This window comes from Typopeltis vanoorti, chromosome 9 (assembly GCF_054136105.1).
Source record: "Typopeltis vanoorti isolate ZY-2024b chromosome 9, IOZ_Tvanoo_1.0, whole genome shotgun sequence".
NCBI lineage: Eukaryota > Metazoa > Arthropoda > Arachnida > Uropygi > Thelyphonidae > Typopeltis > Typopeltis vanoorti.
Window position 1 is genome coordinate 113,115,406 of NC_143557.1, and position 21,653 is coordinate 113,137,058.

The 21,653-nt window shown below is 34.0% G+C and overlaps 1 protein-coding gene across 5 annotated transcripts in view; it reads left to right on the forward strand.

The window, feature by feature from the left end:
* The window catches only part of LOC150103432 (L-fucose kinase-like), a 455,316-nt gene that overhangs the window by 123,208 nt on the left and 310,455 nt on the right, over positions 1-21,653 (forward strand). For all 5 annotated transcript variants that reach the window (XM_090397435.1, XM_090397431.1, XM_090397433.1 and 2 more), the window contains one exon: positions 14,446-14,529. In XM_090397435.1, coding sequence (XP_090253561.1) covers positions 14,446-14,529 — 84 coding nt within the window. The remainder of the gene's footprint in view (positions 1-14,445; positions 14,530-21,653) is intronic.

Sequence of the window (21,653 nt, forward strand, 5' to 3'; positions counted from 1 at the left end):
AGTTATGGTACACTAAAACTTGAACATATTACTTGATTTTAAATTATTTAATTTTATCTACAGTTAGGAGCTCTGTTTTTACTTTTCTTATTATCTTAATTTTCCAAAAAATATAAAACAAAAGTTGCATAAAAAGAAAATGTTTTAGAGGGAATATTGGAAGAAGCATGATGATCAGGTCCAGCAGCAGTATAAATTACAGATGGAAAGAATTGCCAAGGTAAGGATAATTGCCAGAGCAAGATGATGATTATTATTTTGTAGGGCATCTCCATGGAGTCAAGCTTATCACAGGAGAGTGGCACTAACCATTATTTACACAATACCTATCACACCCCCCTCCCTGAACCCATTCATCAATGAAATACAGCTATCTCTGGCAACCCATTCGCCATACTCCAAGCAAAAAAAAAATCTAGTCTGAATCACATTTTCATACAGTTTCCATGGGTGACCCCTTTGTTCTCACTCTTCCTGCTGTCTTGAAAAAAAAAATCTTCAGTGTCAGTACTATAAAATTCCTTTAATAACTTATGTTTCTGTCATGTCCCCTCTTTCTCACCTATTGTATAGTCTTTGTAGCCAATAGACCTTCAATTCTTTTCTCATTTGGAGCATTCCATAGACATGCCATGATTATCTTCATTCCTCTGGATCCTCTCCATCACTTCTTCATCCTCAAGGAATCCAGGTGATCAAATCTATGATAGTAGATCTCTGGGCTTATTACAACCTTATAAAGGGAATTAATAAACTATATTCCTGCTTGTTAGTGTCTTCTTCAGCAACTACATAACCCTATGTTTTTTTTTTTTTTGGCCACTTTTGCAAAATACCATCTAAACAGTCATCCCATCCCCACCTCCTCTCCCAAATCCCTGGCCTCATCAATTTTTCTGCTCATTTCCATCAATGTACTATACAACTTGTGATTTCTTCATCCCAAAGTGACAAACTGGCAACTGTTATCCTTTGTCCATACTGCCAGTCTATGTAAGCTATTCAAATAAGCTTTCAATAACTCTTTTTCATCTTCATTGTTCAAATGAAGAAGATTATCTCCCTTCCTAACTTTGCACCATCAGCAGACTTAGTACTGATCCCTGTAAGGAAGTTAGGGTTCCATTGTATAAGACTTTGATTAGGCCACTTATGGATTGCTGTATACAGATTTGGTCACCTGGTTTTCAAAAGGATGAAGAGATTTAGAAAGGATTCAGAGACAGTTAACTAAGTGGTTCCTGGAATGTTGAGTGTGTAGATAGGGTGAGGGAATACAATTTTCAGAGTCTAGTGGATAGGATGAGGAGGAGAGAGGGGGGGGTTGGATATGATTAAGACATATAAGGAGAATGTGGGCAGGAGGGGGAATTAGGTTTTTTGCACAGAGACTGGTGAATGATTGGAATGCTTTGTCTGAGAGTGTGATGATTGTGGAGATGGTAAATGCATGATATGATGAGCAGTGTATATTAAAAACTCATCAAACCTCACCAAAGATTCATCTTGAGATTTCCAAGATGTGTCTTTGGACTGTATGGAGGTCTCCTGATATTAATTATCATGGTCCTTCCTTACATATATCATATTGTGGCAGCAGACTCACAATATTTACTCTCTCACTCTTATTCATTTGTACCAAGAACTCTTTCATATCTTTGCTTGTCACATGCCAAAATAATCACATCTTTCATCTCCCCCTTTACATTCTTACAGCTTTACCCCAAGAATAATACTCCAAATGGTCCATAAAATAACATGCCAAAGTTGGTGAGATTAGACTGTCCATTGCTATTCTCTGAATTTGCTTATACAGTATGTTCTGCCCAAGTAAAAAAGCCTGTATTGATAGTGACTTTAGACAGGCTAACGATGTCCTCACGAAAACCAATTTGTAAGAATAGAAGAGTTTCTCGAAGTGGTTATGTTGGATAGGGAAATTGCATCAAAGGAAACCATTAGGCCATGAGGTGGCGTGTTGTATTGCTATTAGTGCTGCTGAAAGATGAGTCATTTTTTCATAATTTAGTTAATAATAATAGGTTAATTCATTCTAGTTTTTGTTTTGTACAGGTGTGTGATTGACTGAGTTTTTTAATTTTTAAATAAGCTTTCTATTTTTGTTTAAATTTGATATTATTGATATGGAAACAGTTGCATGGTAGAGCAATGGCAGCAAAAATGTCATTGTTGGGGTGAATTGAATTTACATGATTTTACAGTGCAGTGCAGTGCAGTGTGTATTGGATATATCATCCTTTAACTTTCATGATTCATCATGAAAGTTAAAGGATTTATGGAAGGAGTGCATATCTGGTGAGCGAGAGTGTGGTAAGTGTTTTGAGAGTGAGTGCCAGTTGAGTGTTGAGAATGAAGCACGTGTTAGTAGAGTAGACAGTATCAGTGTTAGACTAGAAAATGTTAATGTTGGAATAAATGTTGAATGTGCAGAGGTGGAAGTTCAGGAGAATGAATTGGACCTTAATAAGGAAATAGTGTGCTTTCACAATCCTTCACATGACAAAACATAAAATTGCAGAAACTGCAAAAGATTTTCAGGCTTGAGAAGAGAAGAGAAAGAAGGTTTCCTGAGGTAAGAATCAAGATTGTTTGAATAAGCGAAAGAAACAAAGTAAGGAGAAAATTTTGTATGGAGACTTTATGATCAGAGGAGTAATTAATGAAAGTATAATAAAATCTTCTTTTCCTGTCACAAAAATTAATGATATTAGCGATGCCATCCAGATGCAGAAAGGTTAGGTGAAAGAATTAATTGTCTTGGTTGACACTAATGATCTGAGAGGTGATAAGTATTAAATAAGAGAGGATATGAAGGAGTTGTTGAACAAAGCAAAAACTAAGAGTGGGAGATTGAAGATTGTAGTCTCCTGCCATGCAGTGATAGAAGTGAATGAGGAGAGGACATTGATAGCTGATGATAGTGTATGAATTGTGGATGTGTGGAGTGAGTTTGACAGGCAAAAGGATTTATACAAGAATTATGGTTTGCATCTGAATGGATTTGTGTTCAGTCTGGAAAAAATGTTGAATAAAGTGAAAGTGGATGTTTAAAATCAGGGAAACTGGAGCTTTTTAAGGGGGGGAAGCTGTTGGTGGATATGCAGATACCAGATATCAGTATGAAACAGGAGCTGAAAGAATGCACAAACATCTGGCAAGTGGGTCAGGTGATATCAAAAAGAAAGAAGTGAGAAAAGAGAAATGAATTCTTGAGTAAGAAGAAGAAAACATCAAGGAGCAAGCTTGTACAGCAATTCCATAATAAGAAGTGTTATTGGTGAGAGATTGAAAAAATCACCTGGCTGCAAAAATTAATGATGTTAGTGAGGCTATTAGAGCATAAAAGAGTACAGTGAAAGAGTTGATCATTTTGACTGGAACAAATGATTTGAATGGAGAAAAGTATGCCATGAGGAAGGACACAAAAGAATTATTGGAAGTAGCAAAAGAAATGAGTGAGAAAGCTAAGATAGTGAGTCTGTTGCCAGTATGACAGAGTAGATCTGAGAAGGAGGGCTATAGTAGCAAAAGCCTTGATGCACAGGTTATGCAGTAAGAATAATGTGAAGTTTGTGGATGTGGGGAATGAGTTTGACAAGTGAAAGGATTTGTACAAGAATGATGGTTTGCATCTGAATGGATTTAATGTTCAGAGCCTGGAAACCAGAACAAAGGTTTTGGTCTCCAGACTCTCTGACTTCAAAACCTTTGTTGAATGAAGTGAACGTGCATGTGCAAAATCAGGGAAACTAAAGCTTTTAGGGGAAGTTGTTGAGTGGATATGCAGATATCAGTGAGGCATTTGAGTGTAAGAATGTGCATAAAATGTCTAAGGTAGTACAACTGGTAACAACCCCAGAATGGGATAGCTAGTATAAAGCATCAGGATAGTGGTGGGTCTAAAGGGCTTTTGCACTTTATGTACACTAATGCCGGGAGCATTTGGAACAAGGGAGAGGAGTTTTTAGCATTGGTTAGCTCGTCCTGACCAAAGGTTATTGGTATTAGTGAGACATGGCTGACAGAAGATGATATAGTTAGTGGGACAGAATGTGAAGGGTATGATATGTTCAGGGAGGATAGAGAGAAAAGAATGGTAGGAGGAGTGTTATTGATGATGATGATGGTTGATGAACTGCAACCAAAGAGACTAGAAGTTCAACTGCAGGCCAGTGAAAATAGCACATTCGAGGCTATCTGGTATGAGTTAGAGGCCAGCAGAATAAAATATACAGTTGGATGCTTCTGTACACCAGGATGGAAAAGATGATAGAGATAGTATGCATTGGCAAATAAGCTCAATGAGTGGAGGACAGGTAATTATTATGGGTGATTTCAACTATGGAAACATTGATTGGAAGGAGAGGACACATGGGAGGAAGGAAGGAAATGGAATTTATGCTTTCACTAGGGAATAATTACATAAGACAGTGGAATATACTAGGGGTTTGAGAGTGCTAGATTTAGTAATTGCATCAAAGAATTTGTCTACAACCAATATGACCATGTTGTCACCAATTCAAGACTCATTGGGAGGTGGTAAATGTGTGGAATTTTCAGTTAAGAAGGGATATATGTGGAATTGCAGGGCTGATAAGTATGATAAGCTTAGGGATTGCTTGGATCAGTGCCATGTGAACCTGCGAGGGCTGGATGTTGATAGTGCAGGTTCACATGTCATGGCACTGATCCAAGCAATCTCCTAAGCTTATATCCTGGCCAAAGGTTATTGGTATTAGTATGCAAACCTGCATACTAATACCAATTAGTACCATAAACATATCTTAATAATTGTTCACTTAATAATGTGAACCTGCATTGATATGCAGGTTCACATTATTAAGTGAACTCTTTGCAAGAGTATATCATCCAGGTGGAGATACTGCAGTAACAAGAGAGGCAAAGACTTATATGGGAACTGAGGTAAAATTCAGCTATGGAATTAGATGGTATACCAGCTCGATTTTTATGTGAAGATGCTAGGGAATTGTCAGCCTTTGACTATATTGTTTAATATAATTCTCGGCTTTTGGGTTAGTCCCAAGTGGATAGAAAGAAAGGAAAATAGTTCCATTGCATAAAAGGAGCTTCAAGACTGACATAGCTAATTACCAACCAATTAGCATATCAGGAATTTGTTGTCAAGGTACTGGAGAAGTTGGTTGGTCTTCCTAATATGGAATTTAGGCCAAGTGGCCTGTTCCGGTCTCATGCCATCTTTTTCTTGGTCTTCTGATTCTTCTTTTTCCACTTATTTTGTATCTGTATAATATATTTGGTAGTCTGCTGTTGTCCATTCGATTTAAATGTTCTAGCCATTTTTGTTTGTACTGTCTTATGTAGTAATTAATTGGTTTTACTTTCAGGGATTGTAAGATTTCTTCATTCGTTTTGTGGTCCCACTTGGCATATCCAGCTGTTTTTCTGAGAGACTTCATTTCTGCTGTTTGAATTTGTTTTTTATCTTTCCTTTTTATGGTCCATGTTTCGCTTCCGTATAGTAGAGTTGGTTTTGACAAGACGTTATATAGTCTGATTCTAGTGTGTTTTTGTACTAGGGATGGCTTAAATATATTATTTATTATGCCATTTACTTTGACAAAGTTTGATAATTTAGTGTCTATGTCTTTTTCTTCTTCGTATGATAGATCATATCCCAAGTATCTGAAAGTGTTTACTTGTTCTAGTATTTTATTATCTATCACTATTTTACTTCTTATTAAGTTTTCTCCTTTGAATGTCATTATTTTTGTTTTTTCTTTAGATATTATCATATTATGTTGTTTTGAGATATCATTTAATGATTTTAATGATCTTTGTAAATCATCTTCTGATGTAGCTAATACTATTTGATCATCTGCAAATAGTAGTGTATCTATCTTCATTTGAGTGGTCATTTGTATACCAAATTGGTTATACTGTTTCCAGATTGTTATAATTTTATATATATATATATATATATATATATATATATATATATATATATATATATATATATATATATATATATTGAAAAGCGTCTGCTCTGTTAGCCTAGTCGCTTTGCACTTCGCAACCATATGCCTGGGGAAGGAGTTTCCCAGGTTCGATTCCCATCAATGACATGAAGAGCTTTAGGATCTTCCTTAGCCATAACCAAGTTAGCCGGTCTTGGGCGTGGACAGCAGGGTTTTTTCCGCCAGTTTTTCTGGGGTTTTTCATCTCACAAGCAGGCAAACCAGACCCGTGAACACACAGGCTACAGTCATAGAAATACGGCAAGAAAGGCAACAGGAACATAAGTCTGTCCACACGTTTAAGGATTCTTCACGGAGACGATATCATACACAAGACACGACAATATGGTAAGTGGAAGTTGAAATTGGCGTGGCAACTAAACAGGTTAGCCTTCTTAAAGAGGTGCCGAGACACCAAATTAATACCGAACTGTTTTAAAATCAAAAACAAGTTCTACTCGGCCAAAGCCCAGTGCATCTATAAACGAGCGAGTGTAGCGCTTTTACGTGAACAGATTAACACCACTCATCTGGAATTAGCAAAATCAAATTCAACCATCAACGCATTACGAGAATCACTGCATAATATTCTAAATACGGAACTTTGGCAGATCCTAGATAACATCACTGACGCAACAGCAAAAAAAGAATTCGACAGAGTCAAAAACCAGCACAAAAATAAGTTTGAAAATCTCCAACAACGGAACACCATACAATGACCGCAATTACAACAAGACCGCGTCGTCGTGAATCTATCGTCACTCACCTTAAGCAAAGAAGCCACGAATGCTTTAAGTCTAGGGCACAACTTTGCCATAACTCCCAAGCAAGTTCCAAAAGCCGAAATAATGGCGTCCAACGAGGAATTTACAACCTGCCTCCAACAATAGCTAACAACATACGTTTAGATGTGGCCAACATCCTAATCAAGTCCAAGCCTCCCAAAAATAATATCCCACATAAGGAATTCATTGCTATAAAAGAGCTACACAACAACAGCCAGATTACCTTAACAAAAGCAGACAAAGGAAATGCAACCGTGGTGATGGACACAACTGAATATGAAAACAAAATGCACACACTATTACAAGATCAGTCAACATACAAAATTATAGATCGCAATCCCACCAACACACAAAAGAATAAGGCATGAAAATTATTGAAAAAAGTCACTTCCTGGCCCAAAGACACAGTTAACAAACTCAAACCCTTCCATGTTAAAACACCAAGGATCTATGGAGCACCAAAAATTCACAAGCAAGGCACACCCCTATGCCCAATTGTGGACAGTATAAATAGTCCCACATACAAACTGGCTAGACATTTAGCGAAGCTACTAGCCACTCTCACAAACAATTCTCCTTCCTTTGTCAAAAATTCAGCACACCTAAAAAGCATCTTACAACACCTTACCCTAAAAAGCTCTGACTTAATAGTAAGCTTTGACATCACTTCATTATTCACAAATTTACCCTAATAGAAACCCTCAATCTACTGAAGTCACACTTCCCCCCTAATATATTTGAACTATTCAAATTCACAATACATGCAGGATATTTCACATGGAAAGGGAAAATATACAAACATATTGATGGGACAGCCATGGGCTCCCCCCCTTCCCCCCAGCCAACTTTTACATAGAACACCTGAAAAAACAAGCAATCAATACAGTCACTCTCAAACCAACACTTTGGCTATGCTATGTTGACGATGTGCTTGCTATTTGGCCATATGAGACATTGAAAGCATTCTTAGCACATTTAAATAGCCAACATCCAAAAATCCACTTTACTATGGAACTGGAAGGCAACAACTGTCTGCCCTTCCTGGATACACTCATCACACGTCTCCCAGATGGTTCCTTATCATTTTCAGTTTTTAGAGAACCCACACATACAGGTAGATACTTACACAAACAATCACACCACCATCCTTCTCAACAATATGGCATATTAAAAACGCTAACCCATAGAGCGAGAGCAATCTGTTCCAATGACAAGGCTCTTACTGCTGAACTGACTCACTTACGCCACACCTTCTTGGCCAATGGCTACAATCCACATAAAATAAACAAAATACTAAACACTCCTAAAAAAACCCTCCCACCATCCACCGCAGAGAACTACAACAAAACAGTCACCATCCCTTGCATTAAAGGCACATCTGAAAAGATCTCAAGAATTCTCAATAAACATAAACTACATACTACATTCAGACCATGTAGCAAATTAGCCACCCTCATCCGCTCACCCAAGGACAGCATTCCTCTTTTATCACATCCAGGAGTCTACCAAGTACCCTGCTCATGCAATCAAGCCTACTGCAGTCAAACAGGAAGAACTGTGAACATCCGCATCAGCGAACATAAAAGATACGTCCGGAACTATCGTTATGGGAAGTCGGGCCTAGCAGACCATGCTCTGGATACCCCTGTACACAGGATCAACTGGAAAAACACAAAAGTACTACACAGAAACCCGTATAAATCAGAGAGATTGTTCTTAGTGGTGACAGAAGCCCTAAAACACACTCCAAATCTCAACAAATATGGCTGTATTAACTTGCCAAAGATCTGGGAGACAGTCATATTAAGAAAAAACTAGCACTTTTCTAGGACTCTAGTAATATATGATAGCGTTTTTTTTTTTTTTTTTTTTTTTTTTTTTTTTTTTTTTCAGATAGAGGGCACCAAAATCAGGACTCTGGTCTTTGTGTTGCTGCTACAATTTTGTTTATGTACACCATGTTGTTTTAGTCTCGCGTATTGTGACAAACAGTTTTTTTGTGCTCTGAAGATGCTGGTTATAACACCAGCGAAATATCAGCATTAAGTTAATAAATTAATTATTTACTTAGTTTCTGTGTTCTATACTGTGTATTATACCGTTAAAATAATAAACAACATGTTCGACGAACACATAAGTCTGTCCACACGTTTAAGTCTGTCCACATGTTCTTCGAGTTTCTTATTCGGCTAAGAAACAATATGGGATGTAATATTCCTTAACTTAAACAAGCCTACTTAAACTCTTCAATAATATCTGGAAATATCAAAAGATCCCAAAAGAATGGGAAACCGGAGTAGTAATAAATATTCACAAAAAAGGTCCCAAGGACAAATGTGGAAATTACAGGGGCATTACTCTTTTAATAACAGCATCTAAATTATATGCAAATATCTTAAAGAACAGATTAATTAAATACATGGAAAATTATTAAAAGAAGAACAGTGTAGTTTTAGAAGAAGGAGAGGATGCATAGATGCCTCTTTCACAATGCAACAGATCATAGTAAAAAATAAAAGAATTTAACTTGCCTACTTTCCTTCTATTTATTGACTATGAAAAAGCATATGATAACTTGAACAGCAATCTACTCGGGAAAATTTTACAAGGCAATAAAATACCTCTTCAATTGATTAAAAGCAATAAAAAGTCTATACAGAGAAACAAAAATTTGTAAATGGAACATTATCAAAACCTATAACTATAAATAAAGGAGTAAGACAAGGCTGTGGCTTATCCTTGATTCTATTCAACATTTATATGAGCAGAATACTAAAAGAATGGAAAATAATTATCAAAGATGGAATTAAACTGACAAATAAAATATACAGTTAAATACAATACTTTATGCAAATGATCAAGTACTAATTTCAAATTCAGAAGATAAACTCCAAATTTCAACTATCTAAATGAAATAGCAAAAAGATTTAAAATGAAAATCTCTGAAACAAAAGCTATGACAATATGTGGAAACATCATACAAAGAGTCAAAATTATGCTTAATAATAAAATAACAGAACAAATTATGGAATTCAAATACTTAGGAAATATAATCTCATGATACAATACTGATTCACAATTGGAAGCAAGACTACAAATTTACAGTAGAATGAATTGCATAATTAAAAGAAATTTTGGAAAACAGATGACTAAAGAAACTCAATTAAGATTACATAATATGATATCTAAACCATCTCTCAAATTTGGAAGTGAAATCTGGATTCTAAAACAAAGAAACAGACAAAAATTGGAAGCAGCATAGATGAAGTTTGTAAGAACTCTCCTGGGACACTCACTAGATTAGATGAAAAGAAAAACACAGAAATAAGAGAACGATTAGATACAAGAAATAGAAGAATACTTAGCAAAATTGGCTACAACACATAGAAAGAATGAAGAATAATAGGATTCTTAAATTAGCACTATAATATTAACTTACAGGAAAAAGAGACGTGGATATCCAAGATTAAGATGGAGAGATCAACCTCATCTTCAGAACAGGACATAAAAAAACCTATATCTAAATTGTTCAGACGATGACAGAAGAAAGATCATATGGCAGGAAGGAAATGAAATTTATACACCTACTGAGAGATAATTACGTGAGCCGTCACATGATGAAAGGGTACTTGGGATGCGAGAGTATTTGGCCTAGTCGTAGTATCAGGAAACCTATCCATACAAGGTAGCCACATTTGCCTCCATTTGGGGAAGTGACCATTTTGGTCTTGATGTGGAAGAAAAAAAAAGAGCTGTATTTCACACAAAAACTTTTATTAATACAGCTTGTGTACAAATTCCAATCAAAAAGTGTGAGAGGACGAACAACCTCTAAAGCTTATAATTTTTAAACAAATATATCATGATCTAAACATGAAATATTTGCAATCAACTGTGTTAATTTATCTTACACAAGAAAAACATTTTTTTAACTATCCAAATATAATAAGAATGAAATCTTTTATAATCTTTTATAAAACATTTGATTCGCTTCTCCGATTTGGTAGCCAATTGTATGGTAAAACCAGTAGCACATGCACTTATTTTATTTTCAAACTTGGGCACATTTGTTATAGAGGAGTTGAAACAATAATTCCAAATAATCTATACACTGCCGAATAGACTAATTTTTGTTGGGTTACCGTATTTGTCGCTTAATATGTTTCAAAAAAAAAATTTTTTTTTTGAAACAATAAAGTAAACAAGAACAAGGGGCTCCCAAATTTGAGAAAAATTGAACAAAGGGCTCGCACGAGCCTCTTATAGCTCACCACTGGGTATATGTGAAACTACAAAGCAGGTGATTATGACAAGCTAAGTAGGAAGTTTGAAGTCATGCCATGACATAAAAACCTGCAAGGAAAGAATGTTGGTAGTGCATGGGAGATAGTTAAGGAGCATCTATAGGAAGCAGTATCAAATTGTATACCTAAGGTGAGGAGGGTTAATCAGGTAGGAGTTAAATGGATGAGTATCATCATTAAGCATGAGCTCCAGAAAAATTAAATGTTATGGATGTTATATAAGGAGAATGGTTACTAGCAAGCCCACAAACAGTACAAGAGTCAGGAAAGAAAGGGTGACCAGCCTAGTAAGGAATGCAAAATCAGATTGCAAGAAGAATCTAGCCAAGCAGGCCAAAGGAAATCCCAAAGTTTTCTTTTGTTACATGGCAAGTAAGAGGAAGAAGGACTGTGAACGAATAACCTCTTTACTTCACTTTACTTTCTCCATGTACCTATATTCTCCTCAAAATTTATGAAGGTGATTATCCATTATGTCCTATAGTTAAATGTATTGAAATTCTTACAAGCTGATTTCCTTGAGGACATTGTTAACTTGTTTAAATTTGCCAGTTTAGACTATTTTACTTGGCATAATTTTTACTGGAGATGTCAAATTAAATATGAGAATAGATAACAGAATTAGTAAAGCTAATATGGTAGGAAGTGAGCTGAATAAATTTATATGGAATAAGAGAGAAATTAGTCAAAATACTAAATTAGCTGTATACAAGATAGTGTTCAGCCGAATTTTAACTTATGGATATGAATTAAAAACAAAAGACTGGAGACCACAGATATGAGAGTTCTGAGAAAGATTAGGGAGTAGACATATGACATCAATGTCAGTATCATATTAAAAATGAGCTATTAGTACAGAGCTTGTCATTATTGGCATTCAGAAATGTGTTAATAAAGCTAATCTCAGGTGGTATGGTCACTTAAACCATATGGGGAAGGAACGATTAGCAAAACAAGTATTCTTTGGCAAGTTGCCAGGAAAAAGATGCAGAAGAAGATCAAGATGTAGGCAAATTGATAAAGTAAAACGTGCCTTAGAAGACAAAAATATAAGATCTGATAATGTTGGAATCTTGACAGATAACTGATTATTTTGTAGGAAAATTGTTGATCTTAAGTTAGTACTATATGAAAAAGTTACATAATTTCTCTCATAATACCATGTACACTGCTTGCGAGTACATATCAGAATTTCCTTCTGATGATGAGAGTATATTGTACAAGCAGACTGAAGGAACAGCCATGGATAGCCCTGTCTCACCAGCTTTGGCTCATTATTTTATGGAACATCTGAAAATTCAACTCTTCAGTATATCATTTTCTCTCAATCCCCTATCTAGCTTTGATGACTTCATGGATGATATCTTCATAGTTTGGTGCCAATCAGAGATAGAATTATTACATAATAATTCTATACTTCTACAAGCAGTATTGAATTTTCTCTTTATAGAAAACCTTCCTTCACTGACAAATATACCTTATCTGATACACAGAGCCTACGTGATCTGTTCTTCTGATTCCCTTTTTGTCTGAAGAATTAAATAAAATAAAAATCACATTGGCTACTGATGGATATTAGGATAAAATTTGTTTGTCCAATTTTTGAAACTTATGAAACTTTAACCCTATTTTTGAATTTAAAAGCTATGTATTATTTCCCTACAAACTCTAGTAATGCATTCTCTTGTTAACTAAGCTGTGACACAAGCATGTAAATACATGTTACATGAAGTCATGTCTTGTAGCTCATGTTTCAAATGTTATTAAATGATCTCCTCTTCTTGATGATGTTTTTGTAACATTGGGGTTTTGCAAATTCTAATATATTGGAATTTAATAAATTCCAATATATTAGAATTATATTTGAAATTTATTGGAGCGTCTTCTTCTTCATGTAGCTTCCTCAGTGAGAGGGTGCACCTCTTGATCCTTTTCCCATAATTTTTCCTTCTAAAACTGTTAGTATCCTCTGTCCTGCTGAACCTCTCAGTACACGTCCTGCCAATCTCATCTTTCTCTGAATCATTTCCTGTAATAAAGATCTCTGTGTTCTCATTCTCTGTAGGACATCTGTATTTGTTACATGTTCTGTCCATGAGATTTTCAGAGCTCTCCTATAGCACCACATTTCAAAGTCCATTATCTATTGCCTTACTCTTTTCTTGAATATCCAGGTCTCACTTCCATATGTGACAATTGGCCACACTAACGTTCTTATCATTCTTTTCCTTGTCTCGATGCTCACAGAACTTCTGAGTAGATCTTTATTTTTCCAGAATGCATCTTTAGCTATGGCTCTTCTTATTTTTTTTCTTTATCTTGCTTTCCATCTGCAGTAAATTCTAATTTTCTATGCATGTGTCAGTCATTAGAAATGCCATTAGAAAAAACTACACATTCCTTTAAAATATCTAGTGATAAGAAATTTTTAATACAGAGTCCTTGTAGAATGATTTGAAGTTTGCAGTCCATTCACTCTAAAATTACATAATCTAATATTTTGCAACATTGAGTTAACACTTATTATCTTATGATTATATTGATAAGATAATGAAAAATAGAGACCTTAGATAATGAACAGGGAGTTGAAATTCAGAAATCACATTGCTAAAGTAATCCAAGTTATTGCAACCAATAACTGCAATGTTGAAAGGTATAATACTATCTTATATTCCTTAAACATTGGAAAACACTATTCAAAGGAAGTTATTTCCCCCCTCCCCCAACACATACACCACTCCCTTCCTCCATACACATATCTTTAATAAGACCACATCTGGACTTCTGTGATCAGATATGATTGCCTGAATTTTGTGAGCTGAGAAGACCGTTGAAAATGTCCAGAGGCAGATAACTATAATAATAATATGCCTGTGGAATGTTGCTATTGGTATAAGATTTAGGAAATGTGGACTGTAAAATATGATTGTAAAATATGATACGATGAGAGATGGTGGAGAGCAGTTTTTATGATAGAAATATATGAGTTAGTAAGGAAATTTGGTAGTCTAGATACAGTGAAAAGTTTTTAATAATGAAGATGGGAACAAAGGGAGACTCCACCCTTAGCTGAATAATGATGTAGTCAACAAGTATGTGTGGACTAAGTTTTTCTCATGACTTGTGGTGAGTAGGAATGAGTTGTCAGTAGTTGTACTGAGTGCTTTTTCAGTGAATAAATTCAACACGAGGAATGATAGGCATTATATGTGTTAGAGGAAGTCCTCTTATAACGAGTCCTAAGACTGTCTTGAAGTATTAGACCTGTATAATAATAATAATAATAATAATATAAAATTATTATCTTTGAAAAATTTGAATAAACTTTTTTCATTTTAGGATAAAAAAGTTCTTGATATTATTTATTGTGGAAATAAAGATATCCTCAATAGATATTGCAATGAAAATGGAAAAGTATCAGTTGTAAGTATCAAAATCAAATACATAAATAGTATATTACAAAGAATTATTACTAATATTAATACGTATAAATTAAAGATGCCAAGTGTAAGCAAACAAAGTTTGCGCTTGAAATAACTTCATGACTGGGCTACTTGTATGTACAGGCTAATGACTTCGCATCAATTCCCTTAGTATCCCATAATGCAACACACATTCTTACAGGCATGTATAATGCTATACATCAGTAATTTTCAACCGTTTTCATAATATGGCACACCTAGACTAATTATTAAAGTTCTGCAGCCCACTAAAAATATATTTTAATTTTTTGATGATCTGGCAAAAAATAGGCATAATTTTGATTGATTTACACACACAAGATTACTTATATATAGTAATTACTTATCCTTTTTGCTCCAAAAAATGTAAAACTATATTTTTGACATTTTGAGTAAGAAAAACAATACTGAAAATTATTTAAAAAGTTTTTTATTGATTTTTTCAAATGAATATTAAATGTATTAAATAATATACATACTTGCAGTTAATTTTAATGAGATATCTGAGCTTGATGTTGTTTCAGAATGTCTTTTGTGTGAGGTCAGATTTTAGATTGGCATACTCTTAAATCATCTTCCAAGACTTCCAGCCGTGATTTTTTTTATTCTTAATAATATTTATTGCGGAAAAGCTTGATTCACACAAATATGACATGGAGAATGGAAGAAGTACTTCTATTGCTTTTTTTGATAATATTGGGAAATTCACTTCTTAGAGATAACCAAAATGAAGTAGTATCTATTGTTGAATGTTTTAGTTTTAAACCTCTGTCATTTCTTATATCTGTTAATCTGTCCTCTTTTGTAATCTTTAAATTTCCCAATTTACACACGCTTAAGACAAACAGATCTCCAATCGAAGGATGATATGTCAAGTGAGGGAAAATATTTTTCAATATTTGTATTTAGTAATCTTAAGGTTTGTAAAATTAAATCTATTAGATTTTCATTAAGTTTAATTATTAAAAACAACACGTAAGTCCACAGTAATAACTTTAATTAATAAATAAGGCAGATATTTCGTACTAAAAATAATAGTACATCTTCAGTGTTACAAACAGATAGGAATAGAATACAAGTAACGAATATTCAGTGGATCACCTATTAAAATACAATGTTGTCGTGAGCTAGAAAATGAAAGAAATTAATAAAGTTGAAGGTACTGCCATGGGTAGTCCTTTGTTTCCACCTTTGGCTAACTATTTTTTGAAAGAATTCAAAGAGACTATGTTTTCATCCATTCACCCTCAACCATCTCTTTGGTATCGTTATGTTGATGATGTTTTTGTCATTAATTGGTCACATACTGCAGATGAGCTTTCCACCTTTCTACAACAGATAGCCTTCATCTTCGTATCCAATTCACCATGGAAAAGGAAAATTCTAGTACTTTATCATTTTTGGACATCCTGCTTACTCAAACTTCTTCTGGTACCTTATCTACAAGCTTCTTTCGAAAGCCCACATTTACTGGAAGATACATTCATAAAAAGTCTGCTCACCATACATCTCAAAAATTTGGCATTCTTAAATCTCTAATTAATAGGGCACATAAAGTTTGCTCTTCTCCAGAAATCTTACAACAAGAACTTTCCATCATTAAAAAGTTAATGGTATCTAATAATTACCACCCTAATCAAATCCAACAGATAATAGAATCTTATGTTCCAATACCTAAGGTTTCTTCAACAGTTCGCAGAGTTCCAATCCCCTACATTCCAGGAATCTCAGAACCTATAGATAGAATTTTAAAAAAGTACCAATTGATTCCCACTTATATTCCTATCAACAAATTTTCTTCCTTATTGCCTTCTACAAAAGATAAACTGTCATCTCTGTCTTTGGCTGGCGTTTACAAAATTCCTTGTGAATGCGATATTTCTTATTTTGGACAAACTGCCCATTCTGTGGAAAAAAGAATTAAAGAACATCAATATTATATTGATTACAACAAACCTCAGAAGTCTGGTCTAGCACAACACAGTATTACCACTACCCATAATATCCAGTGGGATAAAGCTATTCTATTTCATAAATGCAGGTTCAAATATGAATGCCTCTTTAAAGAAAGTTGTGAAGCTTTTTTTACACTGACCGAATTTAAATTGAAATGATTGCCTCCCTCTCTCGAAGATCTGGGAGACTTATTTTATGTAATCATTAAAAAAACTAATTATCTTAAATATTAATTCTTTATTAATTTCTTTCATTTCCTAGTTCGCAACAACATTGTATTTTAATAGGTGATCCACCGAATATTTGTTACTTGTATTCTATTCCTATCTGTTTGTAACACTGAAGATGTACTATTATTTTTAGTACAAAATATCTACCTTATTTATTAATTAAAGTTATTACTGTGGACTTGCATGTTGTTTTTAATAATTATACTATGCCACAGGTCCCTCTAAAAATAAGTATTCATTAAGTTTGCACTTTTTTGTTAGTTCAAACATATTCACTGCATTTTCTTTTCTCATTCTTTCTTCCCAAAGCATTAGTTTTTCTTTGAATGCTTTAATTTTGTCAGTGGAAATAAGAATGTTTTCACAGCATATGTTTTCCTGCATACTTTTATTAAGTGTATTTAAAGATTGAAATAAATCAGCAAGAAATGCAACCTTACTGCGCTAAAGCTCGTCACTAAGAAAATCTGATAACTCAGATTGTTGAGTTGTCAAAAAAATTAGAATTTCCTCTTTTAGTTCATAAAATCTTGATAAAATTCGTCCACGAGATAACCATCTCACTTCTGTATGCATTAACAACTGTGTGTAAGAAGCTTCCATTGAAGAGCATAGTGCTGCAAACAATCTCAATTGTAACTGTCTGGCTTTCATATAATTGACAGTTTTGATAGTCTTGTGTAGTACTTTTTTTTTTAAGCTCATGTGCCAATGATTTTGACGTTAGTACTTCTCTGTGGGGAAAACAAATTATAAACATAATTCTAGGATTCTTATTTTGAGCCAGTGTAACAAATCCTTTTACATTTCCTGATATCGAGCGGGTACCATCTGTGCAAATACTGATGCAAGAATCCCAAGACAAGTTATGGCAATTAAAGTAATTATCAACAACATCAAAAATATCTTGGCCCTTCTTTGTTTCCGGGAGAGGTCACAAAATAAAAACTGTTCTATAATATCTTCCTTATAAATAAATCTATTGAAGGCTAGAAGTTGAGCTTTACCAGTTACATCAGTTGATTTGTCCAACTGAATAGCAAACATATCTGCTTCTTTAATGCGAGATACCACTTGCAACTCAACATCTTTGGCCAAATTCTGAATATGTTGATAAATGGTGTTATCTGACATAGGAATTTTTAAAATCTCCTTTTCATATTCCTCCCCAAACATGATATTAACAATTTCACGGCATGGTGGCAGTACAGATTCTGCAATTGTGTGAGATTTCATTTTTTAGCAACAATTTCTGCGATTGCATAACTGGCTTTGTAGGCTTTTTCAGACACAGTTACAAATTTAGTTCATCTTTTTGCCTGAATAGTTTTATCTGGTACAAGTCTTGTACCAGACTTGTACCAGTTTAGATTGTAAATGTCTTTTTAATTTACTTGGAACCATAGCATTGTTTGCTAATTTTTCATCACAAACTACACATGTAGGACATGGCAGATCTTCTTGACTGGAAATAAAGCTAAATGACAAATAATTGTCGTCGTAATGGCGAACATTAGTTTTTAATTTAGTTTTTGAAGAACCGGTACTAGATATGGTATCAGCTGCTGATGTGCTGGGCAAAACTAGCTTCACTTTCTTCTTTTTTTTTTTTCTTCTTTCGACGTACTAGCTTCACTTTTTTTCATTGTCTTCAAATTTTTGTTTTTTTTTATTACAAATTTATCCATGTTAAAGGAATACTATTGAATAAAATTAACTGAATAAAAAAAAAAACAATGAAAGAACTCTTACCAGTTTCCTTAAAAATAAGAGAATTAAATGAAGTTATTTGTGAACACACTTATCAAAAGATTAAAGCTAATTAACACAAAATTTTAAACCAATTCACCAGCTGTTAGTTTCTTAAAATATAAATAAGGGAGCTTCAGGTGCAGATGGAAGACCAGACACTAATAAATAAATGTGCAAATTACTACATTATTTCTTTCAATTAATTTGTTTTCACAAATCTCACGGCGCACCAGTTGAAAATTGCTGCTATACATTATAGTCACTTACCCAGACTTGTTTTGACCTTTATTGAGGTCTCATTAGTGGGAGCAAACAAGAATATAATTTCTTGGCATCTTTAATTTATAGTTTAAGTAAGTGAAAAACTTTCAAACATCTATCTCTAATCCAGAGTATTTTAGTAATAAGATGTGACACCTTTTGACCACTTGTATATGGAATTATGGCTTTTGCATTACTTCAATCTTGGTATCACTTCTGAGTCTGGCTCTCACTGATGAGACTTCAGTAAATGTTGAAACTGGTCTGGGTAGTGACCCCTTCCCATAATGCATAGCATTGTACATTCTTCTCTTTTTCTTCATCTCATCTGTCTGGTGATGGGTTGAGTCCCTTTGTACAATCTGTCTCCAAATGATTCTTCTTCTCGTCTTCTCGAACATAGTAATGAAGTTGGGGAATTTGCCTCTTTCTTTCTTTAGGATCTGTGCCAACTTTTCCTTGTGTCTTCCTGGTGGACACTGTTTTCCTGTTCTTCCATTTAGTTTGGTGTTTGGAAGTCTTATGAGGAGGCATTCTCTGGACATGGCTGAATCATCAGAGCTGTTGCTGAAGAATAATGTCTGTGAGGTTAGATCCTGCTCTACTTGTTCTCTGGTTTTATCTTCAGTGTGTTTTGTTTATTTTTCTTAGGCACTTCTCCTAGAATGCACTTATTTTGAGTAGTTCCTTCTTAGTGAGTTGCTGTGACTCACTTCCATATGTTGCTGTAGGGATGATCATCTCTTTGAATAGTGTGATTTTAAGATGTTTCAAGAGTTTGTTATAGTTCCATATTTTGTTTAATTTATTCATGTTCAACCATCCAATGTTAATTCTGTGTTTTACTGTTGTCTAAATTATATATAATTGTGCTTTGCTTCCTAAGTAGACAAAGGATTTTACTTGTTCTAAGATTTGGTTCTTCAGGGTTATTGTGATGTTTTCAACTTCTCTTCCTATTTTCATTATTTTGGTCTTACTACTGTTGTTGATCCTTATTCCAAAGTTTTTACATGCTTCATTTAAAAGATGGACTGATTTTACTAATTGCATCTTGGATACTGCCAGGATTACTATATCATCTGCATATTTGGTGTGGTTGATGTTTCTTCCACTTATATTTATCCTGGTTCATTGGAGATTTCTTTGCATATTTCATCTAGGTATATGTTGAATAAGTGCGATGAAAGTGGGCAGCCCTGCATGACTCATTTTTCTATCTTTAATTCTTCTGTTTTTATATTATTAAATTTGGCGAGTGCTTTTGCATCTTTGTAAAAGTTTGAAATGAAGGTCAACAATTTGGAGTCTATTGATTTAGAGTTTAGGATGTTGATCAGTTTGTCTCTGTCCATGGAATTAAAGGCTTGTTTAAAGGCAATGAAGCTGCAGTACAATGGTAGATTGTATTCCCAGCACATTTCTGTTCTGGTATTAAGTGTGAAGATCTGATTAGTTGTAGATCATGTGCATTATACATGTCCATAAGGATATGTGAATTGCATTATGGGATACTAAGTAAATTAATGTGAAGTCATTAGCCTCTATATACAAATTGCCCAGTCGTGAAGGTATTTCATGTGCAAGCTTTGTTTGCTTACACTTGGATAAAGAATGACACCAAGAATATAATTTCTTGGCTTCTTTAATTTATAGTATAACCAAGTGAAAAAACTTTCAACATAATATTAATACAAGCAGTACACAACATCAAACTGGAATTGTTATTTAGTTTCACTGGGAAATAAATTCTACTTGTTATTCCATGTCATCTGATAGTGTTTTTGTTTTCTGTTATTAAGTAATGTGATTACTTAATAAAATTAAGTAATGCATGTGCTTAGCATTTATCAATTTACCCTATTTATAAGTTTAGCTGTTTCGAAAATCTCTAAAGATTGATTTTTTTTAAAAAAGGAATGTAAAATGTAGTAAAGTGCAGAAGGTGAAAATGAATTTTAAATTTTAATTAAATTTTTTAATTTTAAATGAATGGTTAAATTACTTACTTTCTGCATTTGAAATAACACCGGTGAATAAATTAAAAAACTTTATTATGATTATTTTATTTTATTTATTATTATTATTTTTTGCAACTGAAATTAAATTTAGAAATTTTGCAACTCTTAAAATCTAGAATACTATCAAGAAAAAATTTACTCTATTTAAGCTATTTCTGATTGATATTAACTTACCAATCAGAAATAGCTTAAATAGTGAAACATGGTCAACAATGAAGGGAGATAATAGAAAACTTATCACATTTGAAAGAAAAGTATTTGAGATGTTTTTGGACCATCTCTTGTAATCAAAATACTGGACTTTGTGAATGAAGACATAATGAGAAACTGCAAAGTCTGTTTCAAAGACCCAATCTTCTATCATTTATAAGAAGTAAGAGAATTGAGTGGCTTGTTCATGTTTGAAAAACAGATGACCAGTTAATCAAACAAGTACTTACAAATAAAATTGTCAAGAAAAGAGCTGTAGAAAGACTCGAGCATATAGATGAATGTGGTGATGGAAGAGCTTTATAACATTAGGACAATTTACTAATGCATCCCAACTGTGTAAAATCTTTTCATCAGAAATCTGTTCATGTCATGTTTCTCTTTGGTAGGAAAACTCTAGTTTACTTCCAAATGGCTTTCTGTTTAGATACATTCTGCAAGGTCAGGCTGCTCAGTTTTTATGAAACTTGATGTAGTTTTTGTTTTTCACATCTCACTGAGACTGATTTTCCAGAGTGACTAGTACAATAATCCACAAGAGCAAGGAATCTAGGTAGACAACTGAAACATCCAAGGTGAGGGAGAGGGGGTAGCTTGTCATTGGTTGATGGAGGAGAAATTTTTCTGCTGAGATGAAACACTACCTGAATGTTTAA